This window comes from Seriola aureovittata, chromosome 12 (genome assembly GCF_021018895.1).
Source record: "Seriola aureovittata isolate HTS-2021-v1 ecotype China chromosome 12, ASM2101889v1, whole genome shotgun sequence".
Classification (NCBI taxonomy): domain Eukaryota; kingdom Metazoa; phylum Chordata; class Actinopteri; order Carangiformes; family Carangidae; genus Seriola; species Seriola aureovittata.
This window is the reverse complement of record NC_079375.1, coordinates 20,415,750-20,435,063: the sequence shown is the minus strand read 5'-3', so window position 1 is coordinate 20,435,063 and position 19,314 is coordinate 20,415,750. Positions and strand designations below refer to the sequence as shown.

The 19,314-nt window shown below is 40.1% G+C and overlaps 4 protein-coding genes across 5 annotated transcripts; 1 reads left to right on the top strand and 3 right to left on the bottom strand.

Moving 5' to 3' along the window:
- Positions 1-226: 226 nt before the first annotated feature.
- czib (CXXC motif containing zinc binding protein) lies at positions 227-2,600 on the bottom strand. The gene is made up of 8 exons (XM_056391189.1): positions 2,509-2,600; positions 2,332-2,415; positions 1,806-1,862; positions 1,607-1,688; positions 1,478-1,509; positions 1,086-1,163; positions 776-841; positions 227-544 (listed from the first exon to the last, which is right to left on the bottom strand). Exons 1-8 carry the CDS (start codon positions 2,512-2,514, stop codon positions 467-469), a joined length of 483 nt encoding a protein of 160 aa, XP_056247164.1. The 5' UTR covers positions 2,515-2,600; the 3' UTR covers positions 227-466.
- Positions 2,601-2,981: 381 nt separating this feature from the next.
- uck2b (uridine-cytidine kinase 2b) lies at positions 2,982-9,037 on the bottom strand. Its single transcript, XM_056391186.1, has 7 exons — positions 8,898-9,037; positions 6,697-6,856; positions 5,992-6,088; positions 5,621-5,763; positions 5,252-5,349; positions 4,869-4,917; positions 2,982-4,578 (listed from the first exon to the last, which is right to left on the bottom strand). Exons 1-7 carry the CDS (start codon positions 9,000-9,002, stop codon positions 4,442-4,444), a joined length of 789 nt encoding a protein of 262 aa, XP_056247161.1. The 5' UTR covers positions 9,003-9,037; the 3' UTR covers positions 2,982-4,441.
- A 219-nt stretch (positions 9,038-9,256) lies between these two features.
- aldh9a1b (aldehyde dehydrogenase 9 family, member A1b) lies at positions 9,257-15,834 on the top strand. Of its 2 annotated transcripts, none has more exons than XM_056391182.1 (12): positions 9,257-9,405; positions 9,567-9,782; positions 10,593-10,738; positions 10,981-11,110; positions 11,799-11,933; positions 12,680-12,876; positions 13,111-13,251; positions 13,385-13,573; positions 13,663-13,750; positions 13,986-14,127; positions 14,477-14,589; positions 14,956-15,834. In XM_056391182.1, the coding sequence occupies exons 2-12, from the start codon at positions 9,605-9,607 to the stop codon at positions 15,048-15,050; spliced, it is 1,554 nt and encodes a 517-aa protein (XP_056247157.1). In that variant the 5' UTR covers positions 9,257-9,405; positions 9,567-9,604; the 3' UTR covers positions 15,051-15,834. The 2 variants fall into 2 exon arrangements, with proteins under 2 accessions (XP_056247157.1, XP_056247158.1); XM_056391183.1 differs by having other exon boundaries at positions 9,294-9,401.
- On the bottom strand, positions 15,593-18,678 carry zte38 (zebrafish testis-expressed 38). The gene is made up of 12 exons (XM_056391184.1): positions 18,352-18,678; positions 17,973-18,117; positions 17,506-17,569; positions 17,343-17,379; positions 17,182-17,202; positions 17,073-17,099; positions 16,913-16,980; positions 16,674-16,822; positions 16,354-16,577; positions 16,187-16,235; positions 16,068-16,108; positions 15,593-15,928 (listed from the first exon to the last, which is right to left on the bottom strand). The coding sequence occupies exons 1-12, from the start codon at positions 18,400-18,402 to the stop codon at positions 15,878-15,880; spliced, it is 927 nt and encodes a 308-aa protein (XP_056247159.1). The 5' UTR covers positions 18,403-18,678; the 3' UTR covers positions 15,593-15,877.
- Between the last annotated feature and the right edge of the window lie 636 nt (positions 18,679-19,314).

Here is a 19,314-nt window from a genome sequence, read left to right as displayed (position 1 = left end):
CATTTGAATAAATAATGTATGTAATCAAACACTGGATAGGTCAACACAACTTGCTGATGACTTGGTGGAGTGTGTGGAGATACGCCACATTGCACTCCTCCTCATCAAACTAGTTCTCCTATAAGCCCCTATATGTGTTCAAGTACTAAGTTACTTATTTCATACAAAACATCTTCCAAATATCATTTAATGCTAATGAGGGAGTGAAAGCAAAGAAAAACTTAACTCAAAATTTTCACCCTTCAATTTTATTGAGGCAGTGAAAAAAAGCCTTGTCTGTTGAGCACGATGATCAATCCGTCTGTGTGGACGACCAGTGCTTTTAATCCACCTCTCTTAATGTTCATCATCAACCAAACCAAACCACCTCAGCGTCAGAAGCATCCTCATTGTCAGGAAACAGGTATGAAGATGTTTGACCATAGTGTTCATTTGCCCCACCTCTGAGGCTCAGCACACGATGACATCAGCACTTGATGAACTGGTGTGTGACCTCATATATCCCCACCGACTCCCTGACTTTCTCATCGTAGTCTGTCCAGTCCTGAAACGTTGAAAACACGGGTTTGTTACTGAAAGTCAACTAGATGAATGAAACAGCCTTTAACAAAATAACTACTGAAATTCACTCACTCATCACCCAGTGAGGATATCCAAAAACACGGTATCAAAGGTTGAAATCCTATTTCAAGTCAAACATTCCCTAAAAAGTGAACTCTTGTGCAATGAACAAACTGTTATATTCTGAGGGACCAGTTGTTCCCACTGCACTTACTTTTTCTTGTAGGTTGATTTCAGGAAAAGGCGTCCCTGACTCTGCTCCTTCTGCAGCAAAGCCAGCCTGCAGGAGGAAATTGGGAAGAGTCACAAGCGTAATGCCAGCACAAAGGGACAGGCACACCTAAATGTTATTCATTTCCCCTGAGCAGCAGGACAAAATGTTAACTAGAAAAAGGAAGGTTAAAAACTTACGCATTGTGTATTTAATGCTACACACACACACACACACACACACACACACACACACACACACACACACACACACACACACACAGTAAAACCGTTGTTCAAAAAAAGCCTCTCACTTGTGGTTGGAAGTCAACGGGCTCCAGACCTCGACACTCAAACTGCACCATTGTTTTGAAGCTTTCGCTGTCATCGGCCTTCAATCCCACAAACAAACAGCATTAGACACAGACAGACAACCTAACGTTATTAGTGTATAAGTAACATTATTTGAATGTTGCCTAATGCATTTACATCAGCAGTAATTGCCTAAAAGCGTAAACCCGTCTAAAGAGATGATTCAATTGAAAAGATCTGACATCTGCCATGCTTTCGACTGGCAGCTACAATGTACAGTATGTTGGGAGTAGCTGACTGCAATACAGACGCACTGGAGATAAAATAATTATGTATTCTGTGTAGACTGTCAGACTGCATGAAAACAAGGTGCAGGTACAGGATGTTTGCTTACATTATAAGCCTTGATTGTGTCTCCCAGGATATCTGTAAGGAAACTGACATATTACACTTCCACCAGGGTTCGGGGTTTTTACCTCAGAAAATGCAGACTAAAAGAGTCAAATGGCATGTCAGCTCGTACCAATTGAATTTTCCCTGGAACAAAGTTTACACTTCTGCACCATGCTGGCACTGCCTCTTCCTCCTTTGAGCGGCACACTCTCCTGTGGAAATATTTTTTTAAAAAAAGAAAAGAAAACACAGGTTGGATAGTGTGCGTGTGTAATTATTTAACAAAATCTGGTAAATTTCACTGACACAAAGATCCTTTTTATTCTTACCACTAGGGTTATATACTGCCATTTATCTGGGATCTCGCCACAGTTCCCACACTTCAGCTAAATCAAGAGGAAAAGACAAAAAAATACTTGTATGGGTGAGACAGGAAGAGGAGGAAAGGTGTCACACATCCCAGGCAGGAAAAAAAAAAATTGGAAAGTGATATTTGGCCTGCAATGTTGTAGGTCACCTGGAAAGGCATAAGAAGAGGTGGAAGCTGGGATGTGCACTTTTATAAATGATCAATTTTATCAGACGTTGGTAAATTTGTGCCAAATTCTTACCAAACTAGTATAATTTACATCAGTCGGTGCATGGTGAGTAGTAAACAGTGCATCAACATAATTTACATTAGCACTGTTTACACGTCTCCTTAAAGAGGCGTTAAAGTCAGTACCTTTCCACTACGGACAAGCATGATTAAATTACCACCACTACTGAGCAAACAGAGAAAATAAGATGATATGGTAATGTATAGATGTGTAGGTAAAGAAGTGAATTAGCATGCTAGCTTGACAGCCATCCCACCTTCAGAAACCAGCGGAAGTCGTCGCCCAGCGGTCTCACGTTGGTGACATTTTCCAGAGTGGCTTTAAACTGGAGCCCGAATTTCTGTCATGCATAAGGAAAAGGTTAGCACTGAATCAAATCATTAGTTACACTGCCTCACAGTCTACACCAGACCCATGTAGCAGCAATACATACCACCATCTTGAAACCTTCCCACCGACAACTTTCCCTGCTGCGTTCAGGTACTCCTCGTATATTCTGGCTACCGCAAAGTCATGATGGACTAGTTTTGCTTTTTCTGATGGCGTTAGCGACCTGGTAAAGTAGTTAGTGTTGTGGTAAAGTATAAGTGGGGTTTTTGGTCTGTTCTTATTTGTTTATTTATTTGAAAGACTATCTTGCACAGTTTTGCTTTTTCAAATAATTGTTAGGTTTCAAGTCGACTACACGCACCCAAATGTCACATATCTGTCAGCGGAACTAGAGCGGTCCGCTGCGCCATCTAGTGGACATACTGGGAGGAAGCTGAATGACCTACTAATGCTTATGGTTATTTTACAGTGAGATGCCGTCATGGCCATGTCTTTGTTCACACCCATACATGTAAATGTCACAAAAGCACACTATTCACAGACTTTGCACAAATAATCAAACGCTTATAACAGACATTCTGGGTCGGTTTTGGTTTATTGATCATTTATCAACTGAGGACGTCATATAAATCATCCAAAAAAAAAAACCACCAAGCCAATTCAACAACCATACTGTACAAATCTCATGGTACAAATCATTCATTCAATTGCACTATACACAACAAATACAGCACATGGGATACTAAATTGATTCAACAGTTTTTTTTATTGTAACCTTATGTTGAGTGGAAACTGGGTTTTGGTGCAGATACTTGCTGTACATGCTAACCTGAGGCAACTTTGCAGAGGCATTGCGGTGGGTTTTTGTGGTTATTTGCCACACACCTGGATTAACTGATATTGCTGTGGCCTTGAGCACCCTCATCACATATTTTCCCGGCGTTTCAAACTAAAATTGGTATAACCAACCTGAGAGTACACCTCATATCTTAAATCTTAATGAACATAGCTGATTCTGTCATGCAAATGCTGGCAAAACCTCTAAAAATAAAAATAAAAAAATCAGGAAAATTTTGTTAATTATATATCCAAATTTTGACTAGCTTTTCATGTTACAAAAACTCTGTAATTAAAAGCAGTGGATGTATTAATACGTTTTGACAGCAGCAGTCAATACGCATGAGTAGGCTGTTAATTAGAGGGGGCAAACATCCCAAAAATTTAGCAATACCAACAACACTGGATTCAGTTAATACATTAATTACACCGTCCAGCTTTTGGCTTCACTGATGTGGCAGTCACATAATTCTACACGTGACGATCTGTACTGAAAAACGGTAGTGTGTTTCTGCTGCTGCAGACATCATAAACTACTGATGAGATGGACACTTAAGTGTAGTAAACAGGCTTCTTGTGTAACACATTACACTGAACAATACAATGAGACAACTTAAACAGAAAAGAAAAGGGTAGAAAACATTGCCAAGATTGTCCGCACAAACACAGAGTGCAATCCTGGTTTGTTCAACTCGTCTTCCAATCCACATCCTTCTCGTTTGGAAACCACCCAAACATTTATCAGACTCCCCAACAATCAGGGATTCAAGTTTTATCTGACATTAAAAAATAAAAAAGGTTTCCCCTCTTTTATTTGTTGTCGGCATGAATTTACATGGAGCAGCAAGGAAAACAAAGAAAAAAGAAAAGAAAAAAAAAAAAAACCAACAACAATGCATTGTGGGAGGGAAAAATACATGGGGTCATTTTTAACCCATGGTCTCATCACAAGAATAACAACTTCTGGTCTGCCCTCCTGACAAAAATCTGGATTCCTTGTTCAACAATGAAAGTAACTAATAACAAGAGTAGTTGTTATAATAATAATAATAATAATAATAATAATAATAATAAAAGGCATTTCAATTCTTTTTGCATCTTTTTTTTTTCCCTCTCTTAAATACAGTGATTCCAACAGGCATTATTTACAGCGCAACCACCACACCCTTCTCCGGCCTGTGAAGAGAGGGGTGACGAAGTCAATGAGGTCGGCTGCTGGACTCTGAGGTCCGCCGCTGACGGTGAGTACTGTGGCCGTTCATGCAGCCATTGTGATGCTTGCTAAGACCGCCGTTCAAAATGTCTTGGATGTGCTGTACTATCAAGTTGATGGCCACTGTGGGGAGAGGACAAGAGATGGTTACGGAGACTGATGCAGCAGAACCAGAGATATCGTCTTTATTTCACACATTATTCTTCCTCGTCAAAACCTGGTGCCTATATTACCCACGATGCCATTACACTTCCAACAGATTTGGGTGGGTTCTGCTAGTAGCGGCTAATGAGCGGGGAACAGAGGTCTGGATACCCCTTTAACACAACACCTGACGAGGCGTACAGAGAAGCGTTTGCAGATCTGTCCAACACAAATGCAAAGTCTGTTTGATATAATCACTCAGATCTTACCGAGGTTATCTGCTCCTCGTGGAATAATCACATCTGCATACTTCTTTGTCTGGCAAAAATAAAGAAAAAAGGTCAAAAAATGCTCAAGTCACCAAACAGACAATATTTTTGTCATGCTCGACATAGAGTCAGACTGATATTTGGGAGCTTCATAAGTGTTTTCACATTTTTGATTCTAAAAAGGATTGTGATCAAGTTATGAACTGGCAGGACACTGTTTCTTTATCACCTCAAATACAACTATGACCTTTTCTGTGCTGCAATTTTTTGTTGCATATCAGCCGACATATACATTAAGAATTTGTGTTGGGCTAAAACTGGCTGGTGTGTCGGTCGGACTCTAGTGCACAGCCACAGATTAGCAAGTTAGGAACGCCACTTACTGGTAAACAGAACTCCTCGAAAGCCGGTTTCACAAAGGTAATGTACTGAGCCAGCACTTGCTCGAGCTCTCTTCCACGCTCACTGATGTCTCTTAAAACTAAAAGAGAGAAAGCACACAAAAACGATGGTCAATATAAATAATAGCCATAACAGACAAAAATGCCCACACTAGTATTCACTGCCTGTATTTGATAGTGACTTGGGAGAACCTACACTTCTGGAAAGATTTTCCTGATGCAAAAAAAAAAAAAATGTACTTGAGTCTTTTATTAACAAAACTTGGATTACCTTGGTTAATCTCTTAAAATGAGTACACTTAAATTAGGAGGTGCACTGTTCTACAGTTGTTACAAGCTCTGGCTACACACCTCGGCGTGAGAGCCGTGTGTCTGGATCTGTGTCAACAAACAGCTTCATCTGGAACAGATCTCTGATTTCCTGTGAGTAGAACATGAGGATACCCTCAAACAGGACCACATCAGCCGGATACACCGTAACAAACTCCTCTTTCCTGGAATGATACACAAATAAAGGTTTCTCCTTTCTGTCAGTGATTATATTCAGACATAATGTCATGCAAATTTAAACTGATTACAGTAAAGTTCTAGGCCAAATCTTAGGATCAGGAACCTGTTTATCATGACATGTAATTGCAGTGCAAGTGTCTACTCTGCAGAGAAAACATAATGATGGGTGATGCCAAACAATTCATGAACAGGAAATCAATAGAGGTGCTCACCTGGAATGAGTGACAAAGTCATAGAGAGGTATCTGAACAGTCTTCCCCTGCAGGATCTGTCTGAGTGTTTGCATGATGAGCTCATTGTCAAAGGCATCTGATGACAAGAAAAGGCAATGTTGTGACATTAATGGGATGTCATATTACTTAACCCCTGCTACACCAGCTTACTGTGCCCCTAAGGACACGTGTGAAACCCCCCCCCCACTAGACCTTTGATAACGCAGGGAATCCCTTTTGAGTAACACGTGTTGGGTTCAGTCTCTGAGCCACAGAGCAGCTGCCTTCGAGAGAGGCCTGCTGACTCCGGGGTTTTAAAATCAGCCGAGAGAGGATGCAGGAGTAAGAGGGGCCAATGTCAGACTCCAAAAATGGAGTTTATGCTTCTGCCAAGAATCTTTTGAGAAATTTATCCACATAGCAGCAAAGCATGCTGTAGAACCCAAGCCATTTTGGAACTTTGGTTTTTACAATCTGCAAGTTACTGTGATCTGTTTACATATGTTATTTAGTTTACAAAGCTAGGTATGTGGAGAATTTCAAAACCACACAGCCACAGTGAAACTCCACTTGCAGATTAAGTAGCACATGAATACCCCCCTTTAGGTCACTCAAATCTGCGCAATGAGTAGCAAACGTATGCCTCCTGCAAGCTAGCTGAGCTGCTGAACCCAGCATGGCGCATGAGCCGTGCCACCCACGTACCTGGATGATCAAAGTTGAACTGGCCCTTTCCTGCCTTGGCTTTCTGCTCTGGAGTCAGCACCTTGTAGAAGCTGTCCTGGCTGAGAATGGCCACCTGCCGCTGGTGGTGGTCGATCTTGTTCTGCCCCAGCAGCTCCATAATTTTCTCACATACTGACGACTGCAGAAACAGAGAAAAAGAAAAAAATAGTAGGTCAATAGATGGATAAATTGAGTGATAGAGTACTGACAGTGTAAATACATGGAAGTTAATAAATATTCATGGGCAAAAGATTAAATTAAATTAAAAAAAAATAACAAAAAAAAAAAACACGCAGCAACACCAGTGACAGTACATGAGAAAAATCTGTTTCAATTCAGTCTAAATACAAGAAAATTGATACTGTATTAAACCCAGAGTCACACTTAACCTAGATATTAGAGTGGGTGGATAATCTCCCACCCCCTATGAGGTCAATGGCCCACCGTGCTTGTCCTCACTGACCTTGCCAACTAAATGAATCTCATGCCCAGTGCTGACTGGGCATTCCTCAGCTGTGCTGCTTTTGTGTTCATGAAATTATGCTCCAATGAATTTGGACGCCCCCACTCGGCAGCTCAAATGCAGAATTTTGAGCTACGAGCGCCTTACTTTGAAAACACCACAGATCCAAACTACAGTGACATTTAGTGGTGCAATCCACAGCATCAGCCAATAAGCATGACTGTCAATAAGATGATTATCTGATTAGTCTTTTTTTTAAAGAAATCCATAAAGATTCTGAAAATCCTAAGTTATTTATAAAGGAAAGTCCAAATATTTGCTGTTTCACTTTGACAAATGTCAACACCTGACTGTAAAATAACTTCAGGGGTTTCACTGTTGGCTCTAGCCACTCCATGGGTATCATCCATTCATTTATTTATTTAGCAATAACTTATAATATTAATGCTGTTGTATCTATTAGTGGTAGAACAAAGATACGTTTTGTATTTAACAAGAAAAGCTGATCCATCCTGAACACGCATCAGCAGTGAGGCTGATGAAAATACAAAACAATCTGCATTGCTGCCTGGCTGAGCTGGGGGTGCCTTCAGACAAGGAGGCTTAAAATTACATCACCCGATTCATGAAAAGAGGATGATATCACCACCAGTGAAGCGGTCACTAACTTATCAATTAATTCTAACTGTTGGTCTAACCAGACATCAAAACACTACAGGCAACCAGTGCCACCTCGGCTGTGGTTTTCAAACTCGCGATCCGGTTCACAACAAAGAAATCTAGTGACGTCTTCAAAAAATATCCAAGTCTTTTCTCTGGAACAAGGGATCGGAGCCAGCGCGCCTCCGCCGTCAGTTGGTCACTGCAGCCAGTTAGTCACTGCCCACGCAGCCGCGTAAGTTCGGGTAAAAGGAAATACAAGGAGGTTATAAATGTACTTGTTAAAACAAAGGTCGGTTTGTGTTTAAGTTGATTTCTTCTACTGTTACACTACGGTATACCAGATTTTATTGTTTTATAATGGTCTTCTATTAGCAATCGAACAAAGGGGCGTGGAGGGCGAAATTTTCCGAGCTGCTGTTTTTCCCGCTGGCGCCTCTGTCCGTTGTCATTCATTACACCAAATGTAGGTTACCCATATTTACAGTGAGCGGTTACCCCAGGTCATTCAAACTTAAATAGATTTAACGTTATACAACTGGTATTGATCCTAATAACTAAATATTGAGCTCCCATCTTATAATTATGCCATTATAAGCAGGAAGCAAATGTGACTGGCAATGTTTACATACACAGTCTAGCTACCCCTGGGGCAACCTATTGTCTAGCGCACCCGGCGATGCTAGGCTAGCACGTGATGGAATTTAGCTAGGTGGCGAACTAAGCTAAAACCAGTGATCTCCCTTCGTAGTCTAAAGGCAATCGGTCCTGCTAACGACTGCCAACCGGTACGAAAGGAAAACGCTACGGAACAAACACCAAGTTCCGTACTACAGGCGGTGGACAAGCGTGAGGAGTTAAACCGGTGCTAGCGGAGAGCTAGTGGTGGTTAAACAGATGATAGGACTGTCAATCAAACCTCAACGTTGCGTCGCTGAAGCCACGCGGTCAACTAGCACCCGGCTGCCCACCGGCAGCTGGCTCTGCCGTGTTTTTATTTAAAATTTAAACATGACAATTCGCGAAACCCGTCAAATTAGCTTAGTAGGGTACCAACCTTCCCACTGGCAGTGCCGCCGGAGACCCCGATGAGAAAAGGTTGGCGAATAACGTTGGTTTTCTCGCCACGGTCCTCTGGATGAACCTCACTGTCTCCGGCCATACTTGCAATGTGCCTTCTGAGCTGCTGAGCTGGACTATCATTGTGGCGGGGCTCCTCCCACGACACGAACGTTAGTGTCATATTCTGGCAATTTTAATTATAAAAAAAAAAGATTGCATGTATTTTTATATGTGTTCGTTGTCATGGACACGGGGCTGATAATTAATTCGATTATGAATTTGTAAATATTATTTTGATTATTGTTCGTGTGATTGACGGTGAGGTCATCCAATGACCTGTTACGCTCTGATGGCTGCCGGAATTCAGCGAAGCGCGTACTGTATTTGTCCCGCCTCCTGGTTGAGCCTCAGCAAAATAAAGTGGGGTCAACTAAACGTTACATTAACAGTTATATTACTGTTCTTTATCTTCAAAAGCGCATTGAAAGTGAAGACTCCGGTAGGTACGTGTATCACCAAGACTTCTTCAATACAATCGTGAAATATCACAAATATAATGACAAGTCGAAGAAAAGTAGCGAGCGTTAACAGTTTAGCTAATGTTGTTTTGCTTTAATGAAGTGACATCGTTGCGCGATATTAACCTGCATATTGTGTTTTGCAGTTATCGGCTAAACTTAAAAAAACAGGGCCATTTTGATAATGCTCCAGAGGCTCGCTGTGTCCCTGCGGCGGCCCCATGCCGCTCCTCTCGCGGCCGCGGTAAGGTTCGTCTCCTCGGGCTCAGTGGACGCCAACGTCCAGCTAAACTTCTGGGCTGGGAAGAGAAGGACGAGCCAAGAGAAATGCAAGAAGGAAATTGTTTATGAACCTGCAACAGGTAAACCAAACAATCATTTAATACTGAAACAAAACCTGTCTGTCTTTTGATATTACTGGCACTGTCTCCGAACTGGACTTTGGACATTGCTGTGTGAAGATATCTGTGTGGTGATCTCTGGCCCAATAAAACAATGTCAGGCATTTTGATCTTCAGAAAGTATTCTATTTGTCTTTCTGCATAATACAGTTTCTAAATTTGACATTTAGTTATTTAAGTAAAGTAAACTATGTAGGCATGCTGTTTTTCAGCCACATGCTCCTTCACTTGCTGATTCATATAATGATTATCCATATTGTCACACATGGACACTTCCATATGCAACCAGTTTTGTGGCTCCTGAGCAACTTTAGAGAAGCAGAACCAAGACATATTACCACATCCATATCTATTACAGCCTGCCAAGTACCAAGTGCAATGTCATTCTCATTAATTTTAAGGCTCTTTTTGGCTCGGCTCCTAGCTTTAATTCAGACATCTTAACTCCATTTGAGCTCACGCACAGCCCGTGTGCAGCCCACCATTCTGGCACAATGATGCTGCTTATCTTATGGCCACCATTACTGGAAATTAAACCTCCAACTCAGTGTAGACGTCACACTAAACTCAGAGTGCCACAGCCTGTAGCCTACAGGCCTAGATGTAATTTCCTTCTCTATTGAAGGATGACTCACACTGAATCAGTACTAACTAAATGAACCTGAAAAGTGAGATGGCTTTGCCAAATCAAAACTGTAACCTGTTTTTTTTTTTTTATATATAGATTTAACCCATGTGCTTTGTTGTTGTCACCTTTGTTTCACATTCAAGGTCAAGTCTTGTGCCATTTGGAGCCGTGTGGTGCTTTGGATGTCGATCAGGCTGTGAAGGCCGCAAAGTCGGCCTTTGGCCATTGGAGCAAGATGTCTGGGATGGAGAGGGCAAGGATCATGATAGAAGCTGCCCATATCATTGAGGTGTTCATTCTGTGTGTTCATTTTTATTTTTCACAGTTGCAGAATAACTACGATGGTTGATAAGTTGCTCTATTTGTTATGATTAGTACAAATTCTATAATGAAACTCAATAGGGGATCATAGCTTATACCAAATTCATGAAAAGAGTTTCTTGAACATTTAGTACATCAAGTGTTGTTTCTACACTAAAACAATTTATTAAATAGATGTATTTATTTATTTTCCCTGATTTTCATGCACAGAGCAGGAGAGAGGAGATAGCTGAAATGGAGGTGGTCAACAATGGGAAGTCGATCACAGAGGCCCGTCTGGATGTGGACTCTGGCAGACTGTGTATAGAGTACTATGCAGGACTGGCCAGCACTCTGGCAGGTTGGTACAACCCTCACTTGTTAGCGGCATAATTAATCAAAATATAATCGAACTTACAATACGACCAAGTGCAATATCAAAATCACAGGAGCTGCAATGTTTTTGATAAAGGTCAAATGTGTCACAACATTGTTGTGCATCATTAGTACCGAAAGCATCGTGGTGCTCCAGAGACGAGCCGACCTACAAATCATATTCTCCGGATGAAGTGGAAAATGCTTGTTTTGTACAAGCCCCAGCAAAAATCACATCATCATCATTTTAAAGAATTTTTCAGTGAAAATTAAATGCAAAAACAATCATTCCAATTTTTGCATATTGTTCAGCCCTTCTTGTTAGTACATTTTTTTTCCAAAACTTTCATGTGGCAAATAAAATATCAGATAAGGGAATGGCAGCCATTTAACATAACATTATGAACTATGTGAACCAATCATATGATGAGCCTTTTAGCCCATTATATTACGTATGATGGATTTTATTTTTCAGATCAAATCAATTAAAATGATTAATCTTAAACACTGACAGGTATCACTATCATATGTGTTGGTAGAGGAAAAGACTTTCTGCCAAAAGTGTTTTGACATTTTCAGAGATTTACACTGTCTTGTGTCTTTAAAAAAAACAAAACATCACATTTTACCTGTTTATTTTTATCATGTTTATGCTTCTGTTTTCCGTCGTCAAGGCCAGCATGTGCAGCTGCCTGGAGGATCCTTTGCCTACACCCGCAGGGAGCCTTTGGGAGTCTGTGTTGGAATTGGTGCTTGGAATTATCCTTTTCAGATTGCTGCCTGGAAATCAGCTCCAGCCCTGGCCTGTGGTAATGGAGGCATCAATTATTACTGTTATTACACCTAAACTATTTCCTGTCAGGAAGGTTATGTCATTGGTAAGCCATGTTTGTTTATTTGTTATTTAGCAAGATATCGCAACATTACATTCAAGAATTCAATAAAACATGTCAAAAAGTAAAACTATGGGCCAATGAAAACTTTCAGCAACAGTGCAGCAGTTTATAAAACATTTGACATATTGGCTCATAACTCATGAACAGTCAGACTTAATGTAGGGGGGAAACTTCATAGAAGAAGAAACACTTTTCAAACTTTGCACATATGATAATGGATGAGCCTGAAAAAAGTTTTTTGTACCTTTTTTTGTGAATGTTTGTTAAATTCTTCTAGGTTTGGCTTATTTGAAATAAACTGCTGTAGCTTCTATACATAGTGTCTAATTGCAGCCAAATTAAAATTACATTTACCCTGAGCGTTCCTTTAAGGCTCTTCACCTATAGATGGCACCAGAGCTACATGATGACTTTACACAGCTCTGCTCCATTAGTCATGAGTCTCTTCTCATAACTCTGCACATTCTTTTATGTAACAAGCCTCAACATTCATTTTAAGATTTGTCCAACTGCTGTCTACTGTCATGTGTATTTAATGGAGAACTGTGTAGACTGAAGTATAATCTGTGAGAGCTTTTCTAGTTGGTTAGAGGAATGAAACAGTATGAGTCTAAATTGTCATTTGTTTTGTTTTCTCTTGTGTCTTTCATATAAAACAGGCAACTCCATGGTGTTCAAGCCGTCACCAGTGACACCTGTGACGGCAGTCATGCTGGCAGAGATCTATGCTAAGGCTGGAGCTCCAGAGGGGCTGTTCAACGTGGTGCAGGGCAGCCAGCACACCGGGAGCTTACTCTGCCACCACCCCGATGTGGCTAAGGTTTCCTTCACTGGGAGTGTGTCCACAGGAAAGAAGGTCAGTGTCATTATGGTAGAATTAAAAATTCAACAAACCCTGGACTTTTCCTGGTTTTATTGGTTTTAGAGGTTAAATAAAGAAACACAACGCAATCATAAAACAGTACATACCTCTCATGATTTGGACTTACAGAGATGGTGTTAAAGATGTTAAGTCCTTACTTTTCTGTCCTAACATATAATGAGATCAGAATAAATGATTGATATTCTTCCATGTGACACTGATATGCAGATAATGGAGATGGCATCCAGAGGGGTGAAACCCGTGACTCTGGAGCTTGGGGGGAAATCTCCTCTGCTCATCTTCCAGGACAGTGATCTGGAGAACGCTGTGAGGGGAGCTCTCATGGCCAATTTCCTTTCTCAGGGACAGGTACTGGATATTTTATGTTGTATTTTCATATGCTGTCACATTATAGTTTCTTTATCTGCTGACACTTAATAACTTTGTGTCCAAAGTCCTACACATGAAAGCATATTATATGATTTGATCAAATGTGTCACAGGTCTGCAGCAACGGCACAAGGGTCTTTGTTCAGAAGGATATTCTGCCTGAGTTCGTGGAGGAGGTGGTGAAGAGGACCCAGGCGATAGAGATAGGGGACCCGCTGTTAGAGAGCACCCGAATGGGAGCACTGGTCAGCAAGCCACATCTAGAAAAAGTCCTGTCCTTTGTGGATCAGGCAAAGAAAGAGGTAAGACTTGTCACAATGATTTACTTTTTCTTTCCACTCTTGTACAGCAACTTAAATCTAGACTTTGGTGTAAACTGTCCTGTTTGTAGGGAGCCACAGTGTTGTGTGGAGGTGAACTTTTTACCCCATCAGACCCCAAACTCAAAGGTGGATACTACATGACTCCATGTGTGTTGGGTAAGAGTTCAGGACATTCTTCTATAGATACAGCACATTCAGAAAATATACAGCCCTCTTTTTTTTTTCTTACTCTTTGTTGTGGTGTGGAAAACTATTTCCCCGGTTTCCAATTCTGGCTGCAACACCACAATGTTTAGAATCTGTGGGATTCAGCGCCATCTGAATACTGGACTGATCAGGGTGTCAATGTTTCCACATACTACGTTCTGTCGTTTCTTTTCCCCACATACAGGTGACTGCACAGATGACATGACCTGTGTTAAGGAGGAGATCTTTGGTCCCGTCATGTCTGTTTTGTCCTTTGAAACAGAAGAGGAAGTGCTGTATAGAGCCAACAACACCACCATGGGTCTGGCTGCAGGAGTTTTCACCAGGTAAGTCTGTGATGAAACATCTAGGGAAAATTCACTGGCCAATAAATCTGATTTTTTTTGTTTAAACCACAAGAATGTATTTCTGAAGCATCTGGATTTACATGGATTTTGTCAAACCAACAACCTTTGATATGTCTCTGATAGATTTTTGCTCTTTTGTGCCTCGTTATCATCTCCTTCACTTGCATGGTCACCTCTTTACTCCTCAAACTGGCGGACGTTTCCACCTCCACATTAGTAGCAACTCACAACAAATGTTTTGGTCCAGTACACTATTGCTTTAATATTCTTTAAATGTGCACACAACTAAATGAACGATTTTTAAAAACCTTTTGTTTCATGTCTGTAGGGATGTGAGGCGAGCCCACCGCGTGGTTGAAAACCTCAAGGCTGGTTCCTGTTTCATTAACAACTACAACATCACTCCCGTCGAGGTGCCCTTCGGAGGCTTCAAAATGTCAGGTACAGTCTGATTGTTTGCACGTAGACCGGGAGCCAAGCGTCGCTGGCAGATCATTATTTTTATTAACATCCTTTCAGTCTTGCTTGCAGCACTATAGGGTTATAATTTGTGACTTGCATCACCAGGACAGAGATTGCACCCATTAAGTTGTCCTGGCAACAGACCAATTTTGTTCTAAAACCATGTTAGAATAGATGTTATGAGTTATTTGATTGACCCAAGTCTAATTGTAGGGAATGTGCCTTTGTGATTGTGCTCCCTTGTTTACTTTCAGTAGCTGAAGTACTTCCTAATTTAAAAACCTAGTTTCACTGCTATCCAGTCACAGGAAGTGGAAGTAAATTTATAATCCTTACATTCACCAGGCATAGGGCGGGAGAATGGCCAGGTGACCATCGAACACTACTCCCAGCTAAAGACGGTGTTTGTGGAGATGGGCGATGTGGACAGTCTCTTCTAGGGAGGATGGCGCTGTAACACTGAGCCAGAGACTGAAACAGATGGTCCGGACCAGGACGTCTCTTCCATCACGCAGGGGAAAAACCAACAAACTTTAGTATTTGAAAGTGATGAAGAAACAAGCCTCGATCAACGGGGCTCAAGTTCACTTCATGTGAGCCATGTTTTTCAATGTTGTGAAGGAAAATGTAAAACAATTCAAGGCAATGTGAGACAAATGTCTGTGGGTACGAAGCAGAATAGTGGCAATGTAACATTAGAATCAAAAACAAACATTATTGTCTTTGCCAAATGGATCTGCTCTAAGTATTTACTGAACGTTGATTCTTTTCAGCCACTTCAGCATAGATGAGTTGTATATTGTGATTCATGAGTTGCAATGCAGCAGTCTTGCATTGCTGAATATTTTTGCCACATACAGTGAGGTCCAAAAGTCTGAGGGGAACGTGGTGCCCACTGTATGTGACAAAATATTCATCCATTGAATGTAGAGAATAAAATTTAAAATGTATGTTACATTTCTGTTAACAAAACAAAACAAAGTTTACAATCATGTTTTATTTCTTAAAGAAAACGTAACAATATATTTTTATACACATGCAATACTAAAAAAATGAAGCACTTTTGAAGTTGTGAACGCTGTGTTGTTGTGTTGTTTAAATTAGAACTGACAGCAACATTTTGCCTTTGTGGGAATTATCGACGGAACCTGTCTAACTCATTTGGTAATCACATAAATTGTGACATAAACACTGTAAATATTACAATAAAATTATGAAATTTTTCACGTATGTGTTTTCATTGCTGTCAGAGGACTTGTCTTGTTGGCTAAATTCTTCTTCTCTTCTTCCTGGCCAGATTTTTGGCAGCTGCATGTTTCTAAGAAAGAGACAAAAGATAATCACCTGTATAGTTTGCATTAGCTCTTATTACAATTCATTAGAAGCTCCAATCTGTCACGATTTTTATATATATAACCTGTATACGCTACTATGATCATTCCTTTGTACATCTTTACCTTTGCCACAGGTCTGGTGGGTTTCTTGAACTGTGCAGACTCTGTTTAAAGGAAAGTCAACAGTGAATCACCTCAGATAAATCTCACAGTTTTGTAACAGCACCGGCACATTTACTCACCATCTTCAGAGGGCAGATCCTCTTCAGCATGCATTTTCTTACGAGGAGCCTGTAACCAAGTGTTTATAGTAGTAATAATAACAATGAGATTTAGAAGAGGAAAACACCAACGTGCATCAAATTATAAACCTCAATAATATAGAGACCAAAATCATTTCTGGATTTACCTTGATCTCTGGAGGATTTTTCTGAGAAACCTGCTTGGTCTCCCTCAGGTGGTTCTCTTCCTGAAGTTTCTCGAGCCGGCTTTGTTCTGCAGACACACGAACTTTCAAGCTGTGAAAGGCCGTCTCCACCTCACCCACCCTGAAGTGCACAGCCATGCCTTCAAACCACAGACTGTCACATTCACCCTCCTTGAAGCCTGGTGGTTGGTAGTCAGCAGGGGTGACTTTGAAAGGAGAGCAGGATGAGTTGTTTTCATTATACAACCCAAAAAATGAAACTAGATTGTTAATTGATTGATTGATTAATAGCAATTACTTACTGTCATCGTAATAGTAGAGCTTCATGGTGAGGTAGACATTACTGGGAAGGGCATCCAGGTTCTGCATGAGCAGGAAGAGCTTCCTGATGAGCAGCACTGAGGCTCTCTTGGTGTCCTCCAATGTCACCTGCATCTCCACGTTATTGTTCCTGTAGATTCAATTAGATTATATTGCTATCAACTCACCTGTGGAGGCTAAATCCATGTGACAAATGCAAACACAGTATGTCTAACCAAACCTGAGTATATCCATCCCTGGTCCCTTCTCAGTGTATCTGAATTTGAACTGATACGACTCGGTAATGCACTGCAAAAAGAGAAAAATAAATCTACGTGTTTCTTAATGTTGGTCAGACTGACATTTTAAAACATTTCATAGTATTTTAAGAGAGAACTTACGTTAGGTTCATCTGGATTGGTGTACACCTGGATTGCAATAACATACACAGTAAACGTTTTTGCTCTATGTAAGCAATGTGTTAAATATAAATGCTGCTGGCTTACATACCCCAATGAACACAATCTGGAGCTGGTAAGAGGACAACATTGGATATTAGTAAAAGTAGATTAACAATGTATTGATTATATACACTGTATATAGTATTGATCAAAATGGCAGACCCGACAAAATATTACAAAGTCAAACTATTCATAGATGCATTAACTTACATATTGCTTCTCTATCGCATCAAAGCAGCCCATCATCCTGGAAAAGCAAGATTGAAAGGGATAAATACATAAATTAGGGAAGTAAATTACCTTCAAGTGCCGGTTATTAGTGCAGATTTTCCATTTTAGTCCTGGAGCCTTAAGGCAGGAATATTATAATTACCATTTCACAACTTTGCTGGCACCACGCGTGTTGCAGTCTTCACGTAAAACTTTAATGCACAAATCTGGTAAAATGGCAAACAACAAATGACAAATTAAATGGCAATTAAAGATAGTAAAATGTGTCTTTCCTCCTTGATAATCATATGATATCTAAAGGAGCCTATTGTAAAACTGTATTATCAGTAAGTTTTCTGGATCTATGTGCCTGTTTTCAAGCTCTAAAAATATTGTTAGCTTACAGTGAAATTATAATTTATGGTGGGTTTCCAAAATTGCAGTAATTACTGTATAAGGTCATTGTATTTTGTAATGAATGTGTTGAACAAATGCTTGTATAGATCCCATGAAGTGACCCACACATGAAAACCAATGATTTTCCTTATCCTTCCCTGTCTGGATTACGCGGTTCACGATTCCATGTTATTACAAAACTGTACGTGACTTTTTGAGGTGACTTTTGTTCACCTTCCAGATATCTGGATCTGTAGGCATCCTCCGGGAAAATCCCCCTGAGATAGGTGATGGAGGAGACGGCCACAGCCATCATCCTCTTGACGAAGACGAGGGACTCTTGTTTGGTTTTTAGGTCGCTCAGGAATAATCCTGTCCACTTAAAAAAAAAAGAAAAAAAAGATACAGATACGTTGTTTGAAAGGAGAAAACAATTTAGCTAATATTACAGCACATTTGACTTTTACCGTAATGACCATGCGATGGCGCAATTAACTACCTTAAATATCTTATGGAACACGCAGAGAAAAATCAAGTCAAAGATCGACTCATAAGTTTGAGTAAATAACCACGGAAGGATTTTATCTTTATTAAATGTATGATGTGTTCAAACCTCAGTAGTTTCCTCCTTGTTCTTCCTGAGGCACATCTTCCCTGCTGCCATCTTCCTCCTTGCAGTTGCTGAGGATTAGCTAGCTATGTATCACTGATGCTAACGAATAAACTAGCTAGCATAAAATATTTACTCTCGGCTAATTCCAGATCAGCAACAAAATTAATGTCACTTTCCTCTTAAAACTAGTTTGATTATCTTGATCAATGCGGTCAAAGAAGCCTGTTTCAATTCTGAACAGGCACAAACTTACTCAAACATTTAAGTTACTAAAACATTGGCCAGAACCAGACAGATACTATGGTCTTAAAGTCAGTGTTTCCCGCCAAAAATATGACCCTAAATAATACTACAGTACATTGTATACTGTACATAATTTATTGGAAGAGCATTTGTCCAAATTTTAGTTATAATAATATTAGTAAAAAAAAATAAATTAAAAAAAAAAAGGCAGAGAAGAACTGACATTTAAGTAACGGATAAAATAAATTTTTTTTACCTTCAACATTTCATCTTCAGAAACATCATTAATATGCATGTGTTTATTCAAGTCAAACACATTAACAGAATTGTTGACTAACTGGTTTTGCCCAACATGAGGCATTTATCAGTTATCTCTATTGTCAGCTGTGGTAGCAGCAAAAACACAGGTGTAATAAATTACATTAATGATTGCTTTGTTAGATTTCAGGGATCGGACACTTCAATGGAACACACCCATAATTTATATGAAATCAAATTTGCAGATAAATCAAACAGGTAAAAAATAAAATAAAAAAACGTTTAAACACCATTTGCGTTTCTCAGTAAAGTAGTTAACCTTCCTCCGTTCTTTATATTTGTTTGGGGCAGTGTACGTCATTTTAAAAAGTCCAACATGCACCTGACTGCGGTAATACTAAACGAGACACCAACATCTCACCTGTTTGGATGTTCAGTTATACCCTAATTGATGAGATGGAG